Source organism: Oncorhynchus clarkii, chromosome 4, assembly GCF_045791955.1.
Source record: "Oncorhynchus clarkii lewisi isolate Uvic-CL-2024 chromosome 4, UVic_Ocla_1.0, whole genome shotgun sequence".
NCBI lineage: Eukaryota > Metazoa > Chordata > Actinopteri > Salmoniformes > Salmonidae > Oncorhynchus > Oncorhynchus clarkii.
The window spans coordinates 60,501,439-60,525,935 of NC_092150.1; the positions used below are offsets into that span (position 1 = coordinate 60,501,439).

General features: G+C 42.7%; 1 protein-coding gene across 1 annotated transcript in view; it reads right to left on the reverse strand.

Moving 5' to 3' along the window:
• Window positions 1–24,497, reverse strand: part of LOC139407760 (gamma-aminobutyric acid receptor subunit rho-2-like) — a 43,131-nt gene that overhangs the window by 3,085 nt on the left and 15,549 nt on the right. Inside the window, exon 3 of the mRNA XM_071151618.1 lies at window positions 23,323–23,390. Within this exon, the coding sequence (XP_071007719.1) occupies window positions 23,323–23,390 (68 nt within the window). The remainder of the gene's footprint in view (window positions 1–23,322; window positions 23,391–24,497) is intronic.

The window sequence follows — 24,497 nt, forward strand, 5'->3', positions numbered from 1 at the left end:
CTAGAGCAGTAGTCACCAACCGGTCGATCTCCAAGGCATTCCTAATCAATCATTTCCGTAATAAACTCAACAATAAAGCCTTGTGTTCCTATTTTTTTTATTTGTCTGTTGATGGTAGGTGCACCCAATTCAGCTGCCTTGCGCATCGGGTAGGCGACCTGTTGTCATTTTGAACCATTTCATGCATCTGAAGGTACCTTCCCTGAGGGCCCAGAGAGCAAATCAAGTGCACTATAGGCCTACCTCTGGCCAATCTGATGGCTCAGATTACCGTGTCTGCAGTAACGTAGCAGGCATAAAAGAAAGCTACAGCAAAATTGATACTGTGAGATTTTAAAACGGTTAAAAACATGACTAGAGAGAGGCTGTCAACAAATACAGCAAAGAGATGCTGTTCTTATGAATGAGCTCTTGTTTAAGTTCTTACTCATCACTGTCAACACTTTGTATTCAATACTTTTATAAGCCATAAAATGCACGTTCTTCCTATCTCCACTCAGCACTACAACAAACACTGCAGCAGTAATGAATGAGTAGGAAAGTGTATCTCTAGGCTTGCATTGTTGTTATTATTAGCGGCTTTGGGCCTTTTTTAATATCGAGGACTATTTGAGTTTCTCTGTTCATGGGAGTAACTACAGTCATTTGTGCATGCGGTGTGACTCGAGTCACCATCAGCTGTAAGACTTTGTCCCTTTTTGGTGTTTTCCTCCAGTGGAGGAAAGGGAGAGCGGCGGGATGTTGAGAGGCGGACCCTCAGTCTGCTGAGACTGACCATCAGATGCAGGCACCATCAGCCCAGTAAAATACAAATAAAAAGATCATTATTTAAATGTACGCTCACTCAGCTGTGCCTCACAAGTAATACAACAATGGATCTATTACCGGTGTGATCATATCATATCATACCTCAAACTTAAAATGGCCTGAACAATATTGCATTAGTAGGGCCATTTTTCACAGCTAATTTGCAGTGATAATGTATTGGGCCTATAGCTTACTACACATACTTACTTGCTACAGTACTGTTTTTAATTGGTTAATAATGTATAGGCTTACGTTTTTTAAGTCATGTTAAATACAATTCTGAGAGGTAGATTGCGGCTTGCATTTTGATGCAGAAAGTGATCTTGACTCAGAAAAGTTGGGTGACCACAGTTCTAGAGTTTTCCCTGTTAACACTATCAGGGTTTCCCTTTACTGTGGCAATTGTGATTGAATCAACACAGTATTAACCACGATCAATGCAACATACCGAAACAAAACTATGCAAGAGATTTTGTTGTAGGCAGAACGCATCGGAGTAGCATACATTTGTCATGAAATGCCCTGGGGGAGGATTATAGCCCCCCTCCTCTCTCTCTCTCTCCAGTTTTATGACTTTATGACAGGTCATAAATACCTGGTAGAAACTGCCATGCAATATTGAGAGAGTCTACCAGAACAAAGAACCTCTCTTGGCCAAACTCCTAATCCACAAAATGGGAAAATTAAACAATATTTCTACTTTTGAGAATGGTCCGTGGACACTTAGAGGACAGTGATGAAGAGTGTGTTTCATGTGGTGATCTCATGAAGAACAGGAAACACACATAACTGTATCTCTTAAAGTGTACATTTTCCAGCTATCAGGTTTACATCTAAATATTGTGAAACGGATGTGATTAAACAGGAAACTATTTGTGAAAAGATGTAATGTAATGTTAACCTTCTAAATGAGAGTATGGGTTTTTCATATAAAGTTAACCAAATCAATGGCCACGGCCACGGCCACGTGAGCATAGACATTACGTTGGCGTCATGGACTGCCCTTTTCTCTGAAATATATAAAACTCACTCGTGGCGCAATTCACACCAAACCACGCAAACCACGGCGTAAGCTAAGGTTGCAAATGGTTGAATTTATTTCTGAGACCAAAACATGTCAGTTGACATCATTTGAGTCAATTGGAGGTGTACCTGTGGATGTATTTCAAGGCCTACCTTCAAACTCAGTGCCTCTGCTTGACATCATGGGAAAATCAAAAGAAATCAGCCAAGAACCCAGAAAAAAATTGCATACCTCCACAAGTCTAGTTCATCCTTGGGAGCAATTTCCAAACGCCTGAAGGTACCACGTTCATCTGTACAAACAATAGTACGCAAGTATAAACACCATGGGACCACGCAGCCGTCATACCACTCAGGAAGGAGACACGTTCTGTCTCCTAGAGATGAATGTACTTTGGTGCGAAAAGTGCAAATCAATGCCAGAACAACAGCAAAAGACCATGTGAAGATTCTGGAGGAAACAGCTGCACAGGTATCTATATCCACAGTAAAATTAGTCCTATATCAACATAACCAGCAAGGAAGAAGCCACTTCTCCAAAACCGGCATAAAAAAGCCAGACTACGGTTTGCAACTGCTCATGGGGACAAAGATCATACTTTTTGGAGAAATGTCCTCTGGTCTGATGAAACAAAATTAGAACTGTTGGGCCATAATGACCATTGTTATGTTTGGAGGAAAAGGGGGGGGGACAACAAAGTCAAGGTATTAGAGTGGCCATCACAATGCCCTGACTTCAATCAAATCAAATCAAATTTATTTATATAGCCCTTCGTACATCAGCTGATATCTCAAAGTGCTGTACAGAAAGCCAGCCTAAAACCCCAAACAGCAAGCAATGCAGGTGTAGAAGCACAAATCCTATAGAAGATTTGTGGGCAGAACTGAAAAAGCGTGTGTGAGCAAGGAAGCCTACAAACCTGACTCAGTTACACCAGCTCTGTCAGGAGGAATGGCCCAAAATTCACCCAACTTATTGTGGGAAGCTTGTGGAAGGCTACCCAAAGAGTTTGACCCAAATTAAACAATTTAAAGGCAATGCTCCCAAATACTAATTGAGTGTATGTAAACTTCTGACCCACTGGGAATGTGATGAAATAAATAAAAGCTGAAATAAATAATTCTCTCAACTATTATTCTGACATTTCACATTCTTAAAATAAAGTGGTGATCCTAACTGACCTAAAACGGGGAATTTTAACTTGGATTAAATGTCAGGAATTGTGAAAAACTGAGTTTAAATGTATTTGGCTAAGGTGTATGTAAACTTCCGACTTCAACTGTACATTGCAATTATTCTCGAATGAGTGGCCGTTCATGTGCAAAGGATTAGCATTTCAATTAATATAATTATAGACTGTGTGAAGTGAATCCATTTTGTCTTTCCCGCTCTCTCTCAGTCCCCACCCCTTTCCTTTGGCTACCAAGCCATCATATCGGCATAGCCCACTAGGGACTTTTCTATCATTGTTAGATACCAGTATCTACTGTTCGTTTGTTAGGTAATTCTGTGTGATTATTTAGTTAGTTAGTAAATAAATAATTAAGCCATTTTGTATATTGCTGATTCATTATGAAAACTAGGGTTCGTTCAGATAACCAATAATTTTATGACGTTTGGAATGAGACTAATGAGGTAACAATTAATAATTCATTAACAGAGGACAAATTGATAAGATATGAAGATATCTGAAGAGTCAATTCGGGAAATAGAGACTCTATAAACATTTTCCCGTGGTGCCCCAACTTCCTAATTAATTTAAGTTTACATGATTAGTTTAATCACGTAATAATAATTACACAGAGAATTGATTTGATAAAATAACAGCCTTCACATTTAATGATAGTCACAGACATGCCATGTTGGTGCCTCCTGTGAGGAATCTAAAATAGAATGAGATCTTCATGATTTAATTAAATATATATATATTAATTGTGCAATCAGATTACTGTACAAACAGACTGCGTTAGACACGAATAGTGCCGTGTGGTGTGTGTGTTGCCCATAGTTGTCCCGGTGTCGCTTTTCTGATGACGTCAGAATGGCTTATGAGTTGTGAAGTTAGTGATTACATTTGTAAGTGCTAGGACACGATCCAGCTACTTATAGAAATTTGACAAATAGACGCGTTGGGCCAAAGGTGCTATTTCTGTCTCTCGTGTTTCAGATGCAGGTAGACTCTGTCATTATTAATTTCCCGAGCGAGGACATAGGGCCAGCCAATTGAAATTTGAGGATATATTAGCTTGACCAAGCAATAAATCTTGGTCCCCTGCGTTTGCAGTAGCGTGGGTAGGGCACAGGTGTATCGAGTTCCGGTAACTTAGGGCTAGTGAAGAAGATCGCCGAAAAGGGTTTGAACGTAAGACATTACTAGTAAAACCATTCTCTTGTTTAAGGGGATCCTATGTTATGCTTGAAAGTGTACAAAGTAGGATTAGCTTGCACGAGATGCTAAGCTAACAAAGGGAAAGCTGCCATTTTTCTGTGTCATGTTGAAATTCCTCCGTCTTGCGCGACAGAAGTCCAACCCTTTGTACTTCCGTTTGATTTCAGCTTTCTGTGATCAGTGAACCCCCGAGGGTGAAGAATCGCCAGTAGATTTCTTTTACAAATAATTATTTAGGTGACACCCTAACGTGGATCACGTTTAACAAGTGGTTACTTATGATATCCAGCCAAAATCCTTATGATATCCAAAATTATAACTTTGTAATCTGAAGATTTTCCTTGGTGCCCTGACTTCCTAGTTAATTGCATTTACATGATTAGTTTAATCACGTAATAATAATTACAGAGAATTGATTTGATAAAATAACAGTCTTCACTTTAATGATGCCAAAGACACGACAACTATCAAGGCACAAGGCGAGACCCAAATGCAGACACAGGAGACAGGTGGTTGGAGTCTTAAAATGTTAATTAATCCAAAGGGGTAGGCAAGAGAATGGTCATGGACAGGCAAAAAGGTCAAAACCAGATCAGAGTCCAGAAGGTACAGTGTCACGACTTCTGCCGACGTTGATGCCTCTCCTTGTTCGGGTGGTGCTCGGCGGTCGACGTCACCGGTCTTCTAGCCATCATTGATCCATTTTTCATTTTCCATTGGTTTTGTCTTGTCTACACACCTGGTTTCAATCCCATTCATTACGTGTTGTGTATTTAACCCTCTGTTTCCCATCATGTCTTTGTCAGAGATTGTTTCTTGTTTCAGTTTCGTGTTGTTTGTATTTGGTGCGCGACGGTACCCAATTTGTTTCATTTGTATTTATGGTTTTGGAGTTATGTTTTGTTTTATTACATTACTCCATTTACCGAGTTTATTCTCCTGTTCCTGACTTCCCTGCCACCTATACACACATTTGTGACATACATAGTGGCAGATAGGCTCATGGTCAAGGCAGGCAGAATGGTCAAAAATGGTGGGTACAAAGTCCAGAATTTCGCTGGTTGACTAAAAGGCGAACTGGCACAAAGAGACAGGAAACAAAGGGATAAATACAATGGGGAAAATAAGCGACACCTGGAGGGGGTGGAGACAATCACAAGGACAGGTGAAACAGATCAGGGTGTGACAGTACCCCTCCCCCTAGGGACGCCACTTGGCGTCCTACCTGGGCGCATACCTGGCTGACCGGGGCGTTGGCGGTGGAAATCGGCGATGAGGTCAGGGTCCAAGATGTCTTTAGCATGAACCCAGCACCTCTCCTCCGGGCCATAACCCTCCTAGTCAACCAGATACTGGAAACCCCTGCCCTGTGGTCTCACTGTATATGCTGGCTGGCCACTGATAACCTGAGGGGAGGGATGGGCCTGGAGACAGAAGACAAAGGAAAGTGACAAAGGACAGCTTAATCCTAGACACATGGAAGGTAGGGTGAATACGGAGGGTATGGGGTAACACAAGACGGACAGCAGTGGAACTCAGGACTCTGGCGATGGGAAAAGGACCAATGAACTGGGGAGACAGCTTGCGGGACTCTACCTGAAGGGGCAGGTCCCGAGTTGAAAGCCATACCCTCTGCCCAATGCGGTAACGGGGACCTGGGGTCCGGCGACGGTCCGCTTGTCAACAATACCTGGAGTTGGTCTTGAGAATAGCCGCCCTGGCTCTTCTCCAGGTACGTCGACAGCGGCGGACAAACAGCTGGGCCGAGGGTACGCTGACCTCCTGCTCTTGTTCAGGGAAGAGTGGAGGCTGATACCCATGGAGCACTCGAAAGGGGAGAGTCCCGTGGTAGAACTGGGAAGAGTGTTCCGGGCATACTCCACCCAGACCAGTTGACAGCTCCAGGTAGTGGGGTTAGTTGAGACCAGGCATCTTAAGGTGGTCTCCAGGTCTTGGTTGGCTCGCTCTGACTGACCGTTAGTTTGGGGATGGAATCCGGAAGACAACTGGCTGACGACCCAATAAATGTGCAGAATGCCTTCCAGAACTGAGATGAGAACTGAGGACCCCGATCGGAGACCATGTCTACCGGGAGTCCATGGATCCGGAAGACATGCTGCACCATAAGCTGGGCCGTCTCCTTGGCAGAAGGTAGTTTGGGGAGAGGTATGAAATGGGCGGCCTTGGAGAACCGGTCGACTACCGTTAGAATGACAGTGTTGCCATCAGACGGAGGGAGCCCAGTGACAAAGTCCAGAGATATATGAGACCAGGGACAATGAGGAACCGGTAGTGGCTGCAGGAGGCCAGAAGGAGCTTGCCGTTGAGTCTTGTTTTGAGCACACACAGTGCATGCAGTGACGAAGGCAGAGACGTCAGGGACCATTGTGGGCCACCAGAAACTTTGTTGAAGGAAGGCTAGTGTACGATGGGACCCTGGATGACAAGTCAGCCTGGAGGAATGAGCCAATTCCAGGACCCCGGACCGGACTGAGTTAGGGACAAGCAGCAGGTTAGCCGGGCCCCCTTCAGTTCCCAGATTCTTAATACCCCAATCCACAGTGGCAGCAAGGCATGAGGTAGGGAGAATGGTTTCGGAAACCGAGGGTGTGGCAGAGGAACTATATAGGCGGGAGAGAGCATCAGGCTTCACATTTTTATATCCAGGACAGTAGGAAATGGTAAAGTTGAATCTGGTTAACAGGAGGGCCCAACAGGCCTGCCTTGAATTGAGGCGCTTGGCTGAACGGAGATATTCCAAGTTTTTATGGTCGGTCCAGACCAGGAATGGCTGTTCTGCTCCTTCCAGCCAGTGCTTCCACTCCTCCAAAGCCATCTTCACCGCCAGGAGTTCTCGGTTGCCAACATCATAGTTCCTCTCAGCAGGATTGAGACAATGGGACAGGAAGGCACAGGGATGAAGCTTCTGGTCCTGGGCAGATCGCTGGGACAGGATGGTTCCCACTCCAACATCCGAAGCATCCACTTCCACCACAAATTCACACAAGGGGTTCCGGATGGATGAGAATGGCTGTTGTTGTGAACCGATGCTTCAGGTCCACAAAGGCTTTGTCGACAGCTGGAGACCATTTGAACGGTACCTTGGGGGAGGTGAGTGCCGAGAGGGGGACCGCCAGGGTGCTGTAATTCTGAATGAAATGGCATTCGAAGTTTGCAAACCCAAGACACCCAGAAAGGTGATAGAAGAGCGGTGGAACTCATACTTCTTGGCTTTCACAATCAATTGGTTCTCCAGGAGGCGCTGAAGGACCTGTCTGACATGGAGTACATGTTCTTGGTTAGATCGGGGAAAAAACAGGATGTCGTCCAGGGAGACGAACACAAACTGGTTTAGCATGTTCCGAAGCACATCATTGACCAAAGCCTGGAGGACAGTGGGGGCGTTGGTGAGTCCAAACGGCATGACCTGGTACTCAAAATGTCCACTGGCTGTGTTGAAGGCTGTCTTCCCCTCACCCCCCTTACGTATCTGAACCAGGTGGTAGGCATTCCGAAGGTCCAACTTGGAAAACATGGTAGCCCCCTGGAGAGGTTCAAATGCTGAGGAGAGGAGAGGTAGGGGGTAACCGTTTTTGACAGTGATATCGTTAATTCCCCGGTAGTGCAATGCACGGGCGCAGGCTCTTGTCCTTCTTCTCCACAAAGAAAAACCCTGAGCCTGCAGGAAATGTAGAAGGACGGCCCCAGTGGCCAGAGACTCCTCTATGTACTCTTCCATAGCTTTAGTCTCTGGTCCGGACAGAGAATACAACCGACCCCGAGGTGGTGTAGTGCCTGGGAGAAGGTCAATGGCACAATCATAAGGATGGTGCGGGGGAAGGGAAGTAGCACGTGCCTTACTGAACACTTCCAGGAGGTCATGGTATTCAGTAGGAATAGCAGAGACATCCACAGTCTTGCTAACATCCTGAGGAGGACGACTTGGGGAAGGCTGTGCCTTATGTGACAAATACAGGTTTGATTTATCATTAACATTGATTTATCAGTAAAAATAGCTTTTGCAAAGCTCATTCAGGACTATCCAGTACTGAATGAAGTCTCGCCTCCAGCAGGAATCCCATGTGGCTTCGGCCTTAGGTATAAGTGAACCTAGTGGTGAATGTACCATAACATTTGCTCTACTGGTTACACTTATGATAATCCAGACAATCTCAATTGATTGGATATCATTGTCTCGTTCAATTTAATAAGTTAAATTGTCGAACATACCTTTTCAGGTTCTTCCAATTAAATGAGACATTTTAAACTTTCCTATTATTAACCTAGATGAACCAACTTCTCAGGTTAACTAAAGTTTAATTCCCAGCTGCCTATACAGGTATGAATAATCATTATCATTAATTAATCAAGTCAATTTGTTTTTGCAAATTCATTCACGTCACAGTACTGATGGTTCATTAATGTCTAACGTATTCCAAAACCAAACTTTGGAAAAACAGGAAAAAATTAAATAACCCTCTCAAATGTTCTAATAATGTTCAAGCTATCAGAGGGAGTGGTTCCCACTCCTCCGCTAATTAGTGAACCCTCACCCATAACAGGATTGATCTCTGACCTTCGCAGCAATACCAACCCTAACTATGCCATTAGAGGAAAAACAGTAGAAATCACGACAAACGCTCTCCAAAATCTAACCCTGATGTCTTGCCATCCAAGATTGGCATTGGTCCAATCACGAGCAGGAAACGGTAGACATAAAGGGACAGGTGGAGAGAACCAGGAAACTAATGACAAAAGAAGAAAAGGGAAAAATTCTGCTAGCTATGGAACTGCGTTTGAAAACTGAACAATTAAATGTAATTGCATTTTATGACGATAATTGCAGCTTATGACGATGAAAGAGCACAAACTATTCAACAAAATCGTTTTTGACAGGAACAAAATCGTTTTCTACAGGAACAACTCGATTTAGCCAAAACTAAATATGACCATGTCCACACCAAACTAGATAAATCTGACAAGTTATCTACAAACAGGAGCACTCAACTTGATAACATGCATGCAGTTTTGTTGAACGTTACTCAAAGTAACACTGTTCTACTACAAATGCTGCAGACCAAAGACAATCAGTTAATTAGCACAATTACTAAGTTGGATGACAGGTCAGCAGAACTCATTGAAGTCATTGACCAAATTAATGATGAGAGAACTCAGGTGATGAAAATGAAAATAGTGATTTTTAAGCAAGCGGAGGAAATCTCATCACTGAATCTCTCGCTCCGTACTTAAGACCTCTATCTCCAAACAATGACAGATAAGTTTGAGACCAAAAGGAGCAAGTGCAGCAGAATATCACCCTTAGGTACAATCTGGTGGAATTCCAGAACGGTCACGTGCTACAGCGTGACTACCCAACCAAGCAACCGGAGTTCGGTACTCAAAGGAGTGAAGACGATAGAAGGTTTCAGACTTTGCCTCCCTCATGTGTCCCCCAGTCTTCTGCTCTTGGCCATTCGGCACTGAGTAATATGGTGCCTCTTCGCCAACAAAGCCAAAGCTTGGCTTCTCCTCTTGGCCTTTTGGCAGCAATTTCCCCACAGGATGAAGCCAATCCTCTCCGTCCACTTTGCGTGGAACGCCTTGACAATCTCGTCAAGAATTTCCCCAACTTTGACCCCGTTCCAGGTCAGCCAAACGATACTGAGACGTTCCTAGCTGACATAGAGGATGCATTGGATGGCTCCTCGAACGCTACGGTTTCTGACCGGGTTTAACCTGTTGAAGCGAACATCGAATAGACACATGACGAAGTTAATTAGTCTACAACAGCAACATGTGCTTAATGACTATGCTAAACTTGCCACAGCTTTGAAATGAGAATTTAGTGGTTCTGCGACTCGCAAACACGATAGCTCACTGACTAACACTGTCAAACAGGCTTGGAAGGAACACCCATTACACGCATTATCAGGTATTTGAGCATTGAGAGATGACGCACAACAACGGTTTCTACCACAAAACCACGATTCCAGTAACCTCCGCAGTCTAAATAACTGTAAAGTACGTCGTCATCGAAACCAATACGGCTACAATTGACCTGTTTGCTACGTTCCTGCACCCAACCCGCACAAAGTGTCAGAGCAGAAGGGTAACAAAGGGTTAAAGGACGATCAAATCGGAGACAAATGTTCTCTACAAGTTCCACTACGTGAAGAACTAAAGCGGTACATTGTTTAGAAAAGGGTAAAAGATCGGTCACAGGACTAGACGGGGAATTGCCGGACACCGCAGGAATTAACACCCTTAGCAAGGAAGTACAAAAATCTATTTTGCCCACTCTCACGCGAGACCCTATCCAGGGCCCGCTCGATCAATAAACAAGCCCGCAGGCTTTGTCTACAGACTCTACAGACTGATACAAAGGTTGCGAAGAACCAGGTCATAAGCTTTGTTAAAGCCAAGCCCACTCAAAATCCGAAAAGTCGATCCGCTTTCACCTTGAACAGAAATGGCACGTCACGTCGCTGTGAACAACCACTCCACTTTGTGGGGAATATGTCCACTAAACGCGACTCTAAACGGCCATAGCTGGAAACAGTCCCGAGGGACTGCTTAACTTGTCATGCGCTAATTGATTCGGGTGCGACAATATCGCTCATCTCTCAAACATTGTTCGATGACCTCAAAAGGGTTTTGAAGCCAACTAAACGTTGGTTAAAAGTAGAATGAGGCGAAACTACAATTCGAGGGTCATTCAGACTACCTCGCCTCTAACATTGAGAGTCATGCTGAAACTACACTTCCCAGACGTATCGATCGTTCACCCTGTGTATGTTACCAGCCTTGAATCTGAAACCCTGCTACTCGGAGCAGACTTGATGGATCGGTTACTCCCACTGATGGATTGGAAAACCAACCATGTATGGTCACAGGTCACAGTGCCTTCTCCACTGACCACACTGTCTTCCCCTAACGCTAGCTGCAATGCAGTCATCCACGAGGGGTATCTGTCAAAAGCACCCCTTGGGGACTATGTGCAACACCGTATGAGGCCGTCAGAGCAGAAAACAAATCTAGTAAACTCCCCTATGAGAACAGTGAGGAGCAGACATGCCCCTAGATGGGGATCATCTTAGAACACATCTAAGATATTACTGAGGTGTTCCACACTGGTTGTAAAAGAAGTCCAGTGGACTTTCACCTCCAAAACAAATATAAAAATAGCAATGCCTTGCTATATGTAGTTTCAACTACAATACAACTAGTAAAGTACTTTAATCATGTGTTCCGGTAGGATAATATTTCAGAATAAATCGGTGGGATAACTGATCCCCTTGAGTACCAATACCAATGCTACCACAGTCAGTCCAGCAACAATCAGTAAGAGGATTAGAGACCTCATAAGTCAAATTGCTATTGATAAATAGTGACAGAGGAGTTAGTAGTCACTCAGATTGCAACACATGTAAGGGAATCTCCAGAACACTCTTCTGATGGTCAACACACATGCCACTAATAAATAGAACCCTCCATTCAGGAGGAAAGTTATTAGAAGTCATGAACCATGATCACACCGCGTACGACTGGTTCAGTGCTTAGAGAGTACTTCCGTCGTGAGGTTAGCTCCTCCGTAGATAACATAGCTATGAAATAGACTCCTTCATACCTATCACCACTACAATGATGTAAGACACAGTGACTACTACAGGTCCCCTTAACATACAGTGCCTTGCGAAAGTATTCGGCCCCCTTGAACTTTGCGACCTTTTGCCACATTTCAGGCTTCAAACATAAAGATATAAAACTGTATTTTTTTGTGAAGAATCAACAACAAGTGGGACACAATCATGAAGTGGAACGACATTTATTGGATATTACTTTTTTAACAAATCAAAAACTGAAAAATTGGGCGTGCAAAATTATTCAGCCCCCTTAAGTTAATACTTTGTAGCGCCACCTTTTGCTGCGATTACAGCTGTAAGTCGCTTGGGGTATGTCTATCAGTTTTGCACATCGAGAGACTGACATTTTTTCCCATTCCTCCTTGCAAAACAGCTCGAGCTCAGTGAGGTTGGATGGAGAGCATTTGTGAACAGCAGTTTTCAGTTCTTTCCACAGATTCTCGATTGGATTCAGGTCTGGACATTGACTTGGCCATTCTAACACCTGGATATGTTTATTTTTGAACCATTCCATTGTAGATTTTGCTTTATGTTTTGGATCATTGTCTTGTTGGAAGACAAATCTCCGTCCCAGTCTCAGGTCTTTTGCAGACTCCATCAGGTTTTCTTCCAGAATCGTCCTGTATTTGGCTCCATCCATCTTCCCATCAATTTTAACCATCTTCCCTGTCCCTGCTGAAGAAAATCAGGCCCAAACCATGATGCTGCCACCACCATGTTTGACAGTGGGGATGGTGTGTTGCTTTTACGCCAAACATAACATTTTGCATTGTTGCCAAAAAGTTCAATTTTGGTTTCATCTGACCAGAGCACCTTCTTCCACATGTTTGGTGTGTCTCCTAGGTGGCTTGTGGCAAACTTTAAACAACACTTTTTATGGATATCTTTAAGAAATGGCTTTCTTCTTGCCACTCTTCCATAAAGGCCAAATTCGTGCAATATACGACTGATTGTTGTCATATGGACAGAGTCTCCCACCTCAGCTGTAGATCTCTGCAGTTCATCCAGAGTGATCATGGGCCTCTTGGCTGCATCTCTGATCAGTCTTCTCCTTGTATGAGCTGAAAGTTTAGAGCAGGGGTGTCAAAGTCAAATGGACGGAGGGCCAAATAAAAAAATCAGCTACAAGACGAGGGCCGGACTGTTCGAATGTTCATTGAAAATTTTTTAAATGACGCATATAGTCTAGTGAACCTAATTGAACCTACTGAAAACCTAACAAATATATTACAATATGATCAGATAAATAAAGCAATATTTTCTTATGGCTCTGTCAGTAATCTTTAATTTTCAACAGACACAAAAGACAAATTTCCTTTATATAAATATCCCCATAACATGAACATTAAATGAAAGAAACCGGTATTCAAGGCACCATCAGTAGACTATATTTTCTATTTTAGCAAAAGTGGGCTAAATTTACTTCAAAGAAAAAACAATAATAGCAATTTTCTATCATCCACTCAACTGAAATATTTTTAAAATATAATTGGATTGAAATACAAAAAAATAAAGTGCAAAAATCTATTAATCAAAAACAACACTTTGTTTAAGGAGAAGTAACATGCAGTGAAAACAAATATTAAATTTTAACTTTTAAACTTGAACTGAGTAAAAACTCTAAATATGTGATTGCACAGTAATGTTCACTTGTTTGAGGTTGAGGGTGATACTTGGTGGTGTCCCATCTTTTCCACAAGTTCATCAATGTTCGGGGTAAGGCTCTGAGCTGAAGAAATCCTCAGAATTGAGTGGAGGTGTTCAGCAGTAAGTCGACTTCTGTGTGATGTTTTGTTCAGGTTCATCAAAGAAAACAGTTGTTCACACAGGTATGTGCTGCCAAACATAGACAACGTTTGAGCAGCCTGGATGCGCAGCTGGGGCATTGTGCCGGGGAGGAAACGGGCGAACTCCGCAGCACCCACTGCCGCATATTTTGCCCTCAGTGCATCATTGCATTGGAGGTCAATCAACTCCATTTGGAGGTTTGGTGGTGAGCTTTCCACGTCAACAGCAAATGGGTTACCGAGCAGTTCCAACCTGCTTTTTTGTGCTTCAAAGTCAGCAAATCGGCGTCGAAAGTCAGCGGCAAGCATACCTATTTTATCAGCCAACTGTGTGCTCGGGAACGCACTGGTAGAGAGCTTCTCTTTCATGGTCTGGCAGCTGGGAAAGTGGCTCAAATTTTCTTTCCGCATCTGCGTCTCCCACAGAGTCAGTTTGGTTTTAAATGCCTTCACTGTACTGTACATATCAGAGATGACACGATCCCGACCCTGCAGCTGCAAGTTTATTGCATTCAGATGACTCGTAATGTCACACAGAAAAGCCATTTCACACAGAAACATTTCGTCTCGGAGTTGTGTTGTGTCTTTCCCTTTGCTGTCCAAGAACAGACAAATCTCCTCACGAAGCTCGAAACATCTTTGAAGCACCTTTCCCTGGCTTAGCCATCGCACCTCTGTGTGATAAGGCAAATCACCATGCTCCGTTTCTAACTCCGTCAGAAATGCCTTGAACTGGCGGTGATTCAAACCTTTGGCTCTGATAAAGTTAACTGTGCGCGTGATGATGCTCATTACATGCTCCATTTTCAAGGCTTTACCGCACAACGCTTCCTGGTGTATGATACAATGATAAGCTGTCAGCTCACCTGTCGCGTTTTCCTCTTGCATCTTTTCCCGTATCTTCGCCACCAGTCCGCTCCTGTGTCCACACATCGCAGGTGCTCCGTCGGTTGTCAAACCCACGAGTTTTTCCCAAGGCAGCTCCATCTCATTTACACATCTTGACACCTCTTCATACAAATCATGCCCCGTAGTTGTGCCATGCATAGGACGTAAAGCCAAAAACTCCTCTGTCACGCTTAGGTTGGAGTCCACTCCGCGGATGAAAATTGACAACTGGGCAATGTCAGAAATGTCGGTGCTCTCATCCACAGCCAAGGAATATGCAATAAAATCTTTTCCCTTTTTCACAAGCTGCTCTTTTAGATTGATGGACAACTGGTCTACTCTCTCGGCAATGGTGTTTCTGCTCAGACTCACATTTAAAAAGAGTTGCCTTTTTTCTGGGCAAACTTCGTCACAAACTTTAATCATGCAGTTTTTGATGAAATCCCCCTCCGTAAATGGCCGGGCTGATTTAGCGATCTCTTCTGCCAAAATAAAACTGGCCTTGACAGTTGCGTCCGCGTGTGTGTCCGCGTGTTTCGTTTCATAATGTCGTCTCAGATTATACTCTTTCAGTACCGCCACACTTTCTCCACACAGAAGACACACAGGTTTTCCAGCTACCTTCGTGAACATATACTCCGACTCCCACCTTGTTTGAAACCCCCGGTTCTCAGTATCCACCTTCCGTTTTGCCATTTTTGATGGGTATCTGAAAGTTAATTTTACTGTGATGCTGACGACTGCTGTGCCAATAAATATTGAAATGAAGCAGCCTACTGCTCGGTGCGTCACCTTTGCATTGTGGGAAATGTAGTATTGGTGCGTGTAAAAGATCTGCGGGCTGCCGGCTTGCTGCGGGCCGGTTCTAATAATAAATCAAGATCATCCCAGGGGCCGTAAAAAACCTTCTTGCGGGCCGGATGTGGCCCGCGGGCCTTGACTCTGACATATGTGGTTTAGAGGGACGGCCAGGTCTTGGTAGATTTGCAGTGGTCTGATACTCCTTCCATTTCAATATTATCGCTTGCACAGTGCTCCTTGGGATGTTTAAAGCTTGGGAAATCTTTTTGTATCCAAATCCGGCTTTAGACTTCTTCACAACAGTATCTCGGACCTGCCTGGTGTGTTCCTTGTTCTTCATGATGCTCTCTGCGCTTTTAACGGACCTCTGAGACTATCACAGTGCAGGTGCATTTATACGGAGACTTGATTACACACAGGTGGATTGTATTTATCATCATTAGTCATTTAGGTCAACATTGGATCATTCAGAGATCCTCACTGAACTTCTGGAGAGAGTTTGCTGCAGTGAAAGTAAAGGGGCTGAATAATTTTGCACGCCCAATTTTTCAGTTTTTGATTTGTTAAAAAAGTTTGAAATAACCAATAAATGTCGTTCCACTTCATGATTGTGTCCCACTTGTTGTTGATTCTTCACAAAAAAATACAGTTTTATATCTTTATGTTTGAAGCCTGAAATGTGGCAAAAGGTCGCAAAGTTCAAGGGGGCCGAATACTTTCGCAAGGCACTGTATGTCTTGAGGTCGACATCAATTCTTACTGACCTCCAGGCATTGACCTGGAGATTATCTGATGACATCAGACCCATTCTGAACAGGTTGCAACCTAGCAGGATACTTGGTTCTTTCCCTTAGCATGTGCGCTTATGTAAGCATAACCAAAGTAACAAAGCCTACCATCAGTAACACACTACGCCGCCAGGGACTCAAATCCTGCAGTGCCAGATGTGCAGTGCCAGACGTGTCCCCCTGCTTAAGCCAGTACATGTCCAGGCCCGTCTGAAGTTTGCTAGAGAGCATTTGGATGATCCAGAAGAAGATTGGGAGTGTCATATGGTCAGATGGTCAGATGAAACCAAAATAGAAATCAAATCAAATCAAATTTATTTATATAGCCCTTCGTACATCAGCTGATATCTCAAAGTGCTGTACAGAAACCCAGCCTAAAACCCCAAACAGCAAGCAATGCAGGTGTAGAAGCACGGTGGCTAGGAAAAACTCCCTAGAACTTTTTTGGTAAAAACTCAACTCATCGTGTTTGGAGGACAAAGAATGCTGAGTTGCATCCAAAGAACACCATACCTACTGTGAAGCATGGGGGTGGAAACATCATGCTTTGGGGCTGTTTTTCTTCAAAGGGACCAGGACGACTGATCCGTGTAAAGGAAAGAATGAATGGGGCTATGTATCGTGAGATTTTCAGCAAGGACATTGAAGATGAAACATGGCTGGGTCTTTCAGCATGACAATGATCCCAAACACACCGCCCGGGTAACGAAGGAGTGGCTTCGTAAGAAGCATTTCAAGGTCCTGGAGTGGCCTAGCCAGTCTCCAGATCTCAACCCCATAGAAAATCTTTGGAGGGAGTTGAAAGTCCGTGTTGCCCAGCAACAGCCCCAAAACATCACTGCTCTAGAGGAGATCTGTATGTAGGAATGGGCCAAAATACCAGCAACAGTGTGAAAACCTTGCGAAGACTTACAGAAAACGTTTGACCTCTGTCATTGCCAACAAAGGGTATATAACAAAGTATTGAGATAAACTTTTGTTATTGACCAAATACTTATTTTCCACCATAATTTGCAAATAAATTCATAAAAAATCCTACAATGTGATTTTCTGGATTTATTTTCTCATTTTGTCTGTCATTGTTGAAGTGTACCTATGATGAAAATTACAGGCCTCTCTCATCTTTTTAAGTGGGTGAACTTGCACAATTGGTGGCTGACTAAAATTTTTTTGCCCCACTGTATATACTTCTCCTTAATGCAACCGCTGTGTCAGATTTAAAAAAAATGTAATGGAAAAAGCACACCATGCAATAATCTGTGTACAGCGCTCAGACACAAAAACAAGCCATACAGATACCCGCCATGTTGTGGAGCCAACAGAAGTCAGAAATAGCATTTTAAATATTCACTTACCTTTGATGATCTTCATCAGAATGCACTCCCAGGAATCTCAGTTCCACAATAAATGTTTGTTTATTTCGATAAAGTCCATAATTTATATCCAAATACCTCCTTTTTGTTTGCGCGTTTAGTTCACAAATCCAAATTCATGAGGCGTGAGCACTAGGTCCAGATAAAAAGTTCCATTACAGTTCATAGAAACATGTCAAACGATGTATAGAATCAATCTTTATGATGTTTTTAACATAAATCTTCAATAATGTTTCAACCGGAGAATTCCTTTGTCTTTAGAAATGCAATGGAACGCAGCTACCTCTCACAAGTTGAAACAGCTCTCATTCTCTCCTCCTTCACAGTAGAAGCCTTAAACAAGGTTCTAAAGACTGTTGACATCTAGTGGAAGTGCAATCGGACCAAATTTACACTGTATCTTGGATAGGCAAAGAGTTGAAAAACTACAAATCTCAGATTTCCCACTTCCTGGTTGGATTTTTTCTCAGGTTTTTGCCTGCCATATGAGTACTCACAGACATCATTCAAACAGTTTTAGAAACGTCAGAGTGTTTTCCATCCAAATCTACTAATAATATGCTTATTTTAGCTTCTGGGCCTAAGTAGCAGGCACCTTATTCATCCAAGCTACTCAATACTGCCCCCCAGCCATAAGATGTTAAAGTGTACATTTTCCAGCTATCAGGTTTACATCTAAATATTGTGAAACGTATGTGATGAAACTATATGAAACTATTTGTGAAAAGATGTAATGTGATGTTAACCTTCTAAATGAGAGCATGGGTTTTTCATATAAAGTTAACCAAACCAATGGCCACGCCCACGTGAGCATAGACATCACGTCAGCGCCATGAACCACCCTTTTCTCTGAAATATATAAAACCCACTCGTGGCGCAATTCACACCAGACCACACAAACCACGGTGTAAGCTAAGGTTGCAAATGGTTGAATTTCTGTGACCAAAAAATGCCGGGTGATGCTAGTGTGTGAAGTGGTTTAAACTTTAACTCTACCAAAGGATAAGTCAGAGAACATCATCCCCACATTGGAATGGCTACAACTCTATAGGCCATTAAACCAGACCGCAAGTAGTTGGCGACACGACTGGAAATGGTTCAACTCTGAGACTATCGATCACTACAGAATAAGGGAGAAATTCTAGACGACACAAATTACTTGTCTGCAGCTAGAAATTACGTAAACCTAGAATGAGAATACCGACAAGCGCCGAATCAACTATTCTATGAGAACATTTCTGAATGTTACTCTGAAGTATCCAGTCTAACGACCTACAACCACGAAAGACATTGTGACTTCTAGGAAAGTTAACCAGAGACTCTGATGAACCCTACAGGACAATCAAGGATTTCAACAGAGAAGACAACAATGACATACAGGCGTAAATATATATACATTGCAGTTATTCTCTAATGAGTGGCCGTTCATGTGCAAAGGATTAGCATTTCAATTAATATAATTACGGACTGTGTGTAGTGAATCCATTTAATCTTTCCCGCTCTTTCTCAGTCCCCACCCCTTTCCGTTGACTAACATACTGTCATATCGGCTTAGCTCACTAGGGACTTTTCTATCATTGTTGGTAACCATTATCTACTGTTTGTTTGAAATGTAATGCTGTGTGATTAGTAAATAAATAATTAAGACAATTTGTTTATAGCTGATTCATTATGGAAACCAGGGTTCGTGCAGATAACTAAGAATTGTACAATGTTTGGAATTAGACTAATGAGGTAACAATTAATAATTCATAAATAGAAGACTGATTGATAAGATGTGAAAATATCTGAAGAGTCGATTCGGGAAATAGAGACTCTATAAACATTTTCCCATGGTGCCCCGACTTCCAGATTAATTCAAGTTTACATTATTAGTTTAATCACGTAATAATAATTACACATAGAGAATTAATTTGATAAAATAACAGTCTTCACATTTAATGATAGTCACAGACACGATACAGTGCATTTGGAAAGTATTCAGACCCCTTTACTTTTTCCAGATTTTGTTATGTTAAAACCTTATTCTAAATTTTTCAGACCCTTTGATATGACACCGAAATTGAGCTCAGGTGCACCATGTTTCCACTGATCATCCTTGAGATGTTTCTACAACTTGATTGGAGTCCACCTGTGGTAAATTCCATTGATTCCAATTCCAGAGTTCCTCTGTGGAGATGGGAGAACCTTCAAGAAGGACAACCATCTGTGCAGCACCACCAATCAGGCCTTTATGGTAGAGTGGCCAGACGGAAGCCACTCCTCAGTAAAAGCCACGACAGCCTGCGTGGAGTTTGCCAAAAGGCACCTAAAAGGCTCTGACCATGAGTCTGATGAAACCAAGATTGAACTCTTTGCCCTGAATGTCAAGCGTCACATGTGGAGGAAACCTGGCACCATCCCTTTGGTGAAGGCTGGTGGTGGCAGCATCATGCTGCAGGGATGTTTTTCAGCAGCAGGGACTGGGAGACTAGATGAACGAAGCAAAGTACAGAGAGATCCTTGATGAAAGGTCCTGAGCGCTCAGGACCTCAGACTGGGGTGAAGGTTCACCTTCCAACAGGACAACGACCCTAAGCACACAGCCAAGACAACGCAGCTGTGACTTCGGGACAAGTCTCTGAATGTTCTTGAGTGGCCCAGGCAGAGCCCGGACTTGAACCCAGTCGAACATCTCTGGAGAGACCTGAAAATAGCTTTTCAGCGATGCTGCCCATCCAACCTGACAGAGCTTGAGTTGATCTGAAAAGAAGAATGGGAGAAACTCCCCAAATACAGGTGTAGCGTCTTACCCAAGAAGACTCAAGGCTGTAATCGCTGCCATAGGTGCTTCAACAAAGTACTGAGTAAAGGCTCTGAATACTTATATAAATACGATATTTCAGTTTTTATTTTTAATACATTTGCTAAAATGTCTAAACCTGTTTTTACTTTGTCATTATGGGGTATTGTGTGTAGATTGTGTGTAGAAACAATTGTATCCATTTTTGAATAATCCTTTATAAAATAACAAAATGTGGAAAAAGTCAAAGGGTCGGAATACTTTCCAAATGCACTGTATATGGATCTGTGCCATTTACTTTGAACTGGATTGTGCTTACAGCATGAGCAGTCGTGAGTAGATGCGCTTGTTTTGAGATCAAAGCGAGAGCTGCATGTAGCCAAGAGCACAAAACATGTACATTTCTAGATATCTTTGAAAAGCGAGTCGGGTAAAGAGCTTTTTTGTTGTCTTAAAGGGGCAGTGTGTATTTTGTGTATTTTGAGACAGGCTTGAATAAGCTAAGTAGCCAATAGGCAGAGGGTAGCACAATATTTCTGTTTCTCTGTAATAATGGTATGACAATATTAATGCATTTTATTTTGTAAAGTGGTTTCTTGCATCAAACAACACAACAACATTTTCAGTCACCAAGTGAATAAACAGGTTGATGTAAGTTTTTTTCAAAGGTGTCATGGAATGTAGGTCTACATTGAACAACACAAATCGGCTGCTACTGTAGGCTTAATGATAGAACAGCTATTTCCATGTTAAAATGTTATGGGATGCATTTTCTCCATTGTTTTTGATGGTAAGGCCACTCTGGTAGGCCTACATTATTATTATTATTATTATTTATTTTTGAATTTTACCCCCTTTTTCTCCCCAATTTCATGGTATCCAATTGTTTAGTTGTTACTATCTTGTCTCATCGCTACAACTGCCGTACGGGCTCGGGAGAGACGAAGGTTGAAAGCCATGCGTCCTCCGAAACACAACCAAGCCGCACTGCTTCTTAACACAGCGCGCATCCAACCCGGAAGCCAGCCGCACCAATGTGTCGAAGGAAACACCGTGCAAATGGCGACCTGGTTAGCGTGCACTGCGCCCGGCCCGCCACAGGAGTCACTAGTGCGCGATGAGACAAGGATATCCCTACCGGCCAATCCCTCCCTAACCCGGACGACGCTAGGCCAATTGTGCGTCGCCCCATGGACCTCCCGGTCGCGGCCGGTTGCGACAGAGTCTGGGATCGAACCCAGAGTCTCTGGTGGCACAGCTAGCACGGCAATGAAGCACCTTAGACCACTGCGCCACCCGGGAGGCCCTGGTAGGCCTACATTATGATCAAATAGCCACAGTAGCCTATATAGCCACTGTTAAAACTAACTTAAAGTGGGTACAGTCTCAGTGTTCACAGTAAACGCGCGCTGGACGTTGCACAGAATTTTCACAACGTTCAAGTTTGTGCTCAACATTTGCCCTGAGAACAGCCTCAATATGTTGGGACATGGACTCTACAGGGTGTCGAAAGTGTTCGACAGGGATGCTGGCCCATGTTGACTTCAGTGATTCCCACAGTTGTGTCAATTTGGCTGGATGTCCTTTGGGTGGTGGACCATTCTTGATACGCAAGGGAAAAGCAGCATTGCAGTTCTTGACACACTGTCCAACCAGTGTTCCTGGCACCTACTACCGTACCCAGTTCAAAGGCACTTATATCTTTTGTCTTGCCCATTCACCCTCTGAATGGCACACATACACAATCCATGTCTCAATTGTCTCAAGGCATAAACATCCATCTTTAACCTGTCTCCTCCCCTTCATCTACACTTTTTTAAACTGGATTTAACAAGTGACGTCAATAAGGGATTATAGCTTTCACCTGGATTCACCTGGTCAGTCTGTCAAAGAAAGAGCAGGTTTTCCTAATGTTTTGTACACTCAGTGTATGTCCCTAGTATGAGCAGGGAACATATTATGTCATATTATGTCCAGAGAGGGCAGTCAGAGTTGACATTAGTGATGACGAGACACATACAGTAATGACAGCTCTGGGTTAGAGGTTGCATTGGTCACACATATCCTTTCCCTTCCTCTCTGCTCCTTGATCTGTATATGTTGCTAGGCAAAAGGGTCTATTTCATACCGACTACGCCACTGCATCCACCACAGCAGATCCTCCCCTTTTCCATTCACTTCACAGCATTACACTATGTATTAGATCAGTAATAATACAACTTGAAATAATGGCACCAATGAAGTAATCAGTACCTTTGTCATTACATACAACGTGTGGGTAACATCACATTTGGACTCATTCAACAAATATTAGTCCACTGTAACATTGCATAATGATATTAAAATGGTTGATAAGGATGACTGAACCTTTGTCCTCCAGCAGTCTGGCATTAAGGACAGTCATAGTCTGAAAGCAATAATTTGCCCAGTCTATTTTAATACAATTATATACAAACATTGAAATGCTCACATAGAGGCTTACAGGACATCAGGATGGCAGTTTGGCTCCAATTTATAGCTTAGGACAGCGGGCCCATGTAATTATATTACTGTGGTGGAACATGTGCATGGTCATTTGCCAGGTCATTTTGAAGACAAAACATTGTTTTTAGCACTGTGCTCCTATTATTTGGATTCTCTGAGAATACGAGATTAAGAAGCATGACCAATATAATTCATTTGAGTTCATCAGCTCCAAAACAGTACCCCCCCCCTCCCAAAACAGCTTCACAGTCTTATTTACTTATTAGCAGATTGTGAAGGATACGTTCATTTTCTTTGGTTCAATGGAAGTGGTGGGCTGCACAATCATTGATGTTACCGACTCTAAAATACTTTTATTTAACACTGCCGGGTGTCTCTTTATTTGTTATAGGAATGGCCAGCATCCCTACCCATTGCGTTCAGCAGTTGTTGAATTTAAACGCCGTATCACAAAGACCTCTTCAAATGTTCCACTGATCTGTAATAATAACTGTTCAAGTTGACTTCATTGAAATGTTACAAGGTTTCATGTTTGTATGATTATTAGTTCACTTACCATGTCCACCTCTGATATACTGTCCAAACTCTCCACCTGAACATCCACCCCTACAGGGACAGCAGGGCCTGCAAAACAACAGTCACAAGAACGAGATTATTTTCCTTCTTATTATTATATTTCTGAGTCAAGGATTCAGTTTCAGGTGGAAAGACAGTTTCCCCTTGAGAGTGGCCATAATCACATAACATGATTTAGGGTAAGCTAGTGTGAAACAGATCAATTCTACTTTCTCTTGGTAGATATACAGTGCAGTAAAAAAAAAAGTATGTGAACCCCTGCACAGTTGTCAAATGTTGTTGTGTTGAGTCTGAAATGTTGACACTTTCAATTGTTACCCTGTGAAGTAGGCTGTTTAGATAAGTAGAAAAAGACATTGAACGTGTCAACATTTCAGACAAACACCACAAAATGTGAAAACTGTGCAGCACTATTCTACTGCACTAGTGTCGATTAAAAAAACAAAAAGATTCTCTGTCTGAGATGACGTCTTAACTTGGATTTCCATGCCCCAGTATAGAGGCTCTGATATTTTCTCCATACTTCTTCCTTGTTATGTCTAGTAGTTTACTTTTCCTTTCATCACTACCACACTCCCAGAAAGATTTGGTATTACACGGTATTACAGCTACAGATATCTTCAGCTCATTTTTTAAAAACCCTTTCGTTTCAGTATTGAGGGCAATACCACACACTCGTGTTGAAGTATTCATTTGATTGAAGTGGATGAGTCATGAGTGATAGATTTGAGTTAGATTTTAGGATTTGCGAGGATATTGAATCCAAATAACTCCATATAAGGTCATGTTTATTTTCACAGCACATACATTCTATGAATCAGTTCTATATGCAATTATATGGCACACAGTTTCATCCATCCCATGTTAAAGGTTCACATAAGAACCGCAAGTAATGCATAATACATACACTGCTCAAAAAATTAAAGGGTACACTTAAACAACACAATGTAACTCCAAGTCAATCACACTTCTGTGAAATCAAACTGTCCACTTAGGAAGCAACACTGATTGACAATAAATTTCACATGCTGTTGTGCAAATGGTGGAAATTATAGGCAATTAGCAACACACCCCAATAAAGGAGTGGTTCTGCAGGTGGTAACCACAGACCACTTCTCAGTTCCTATTCTTCCTGGCTGATGTTTTGGTCACTTT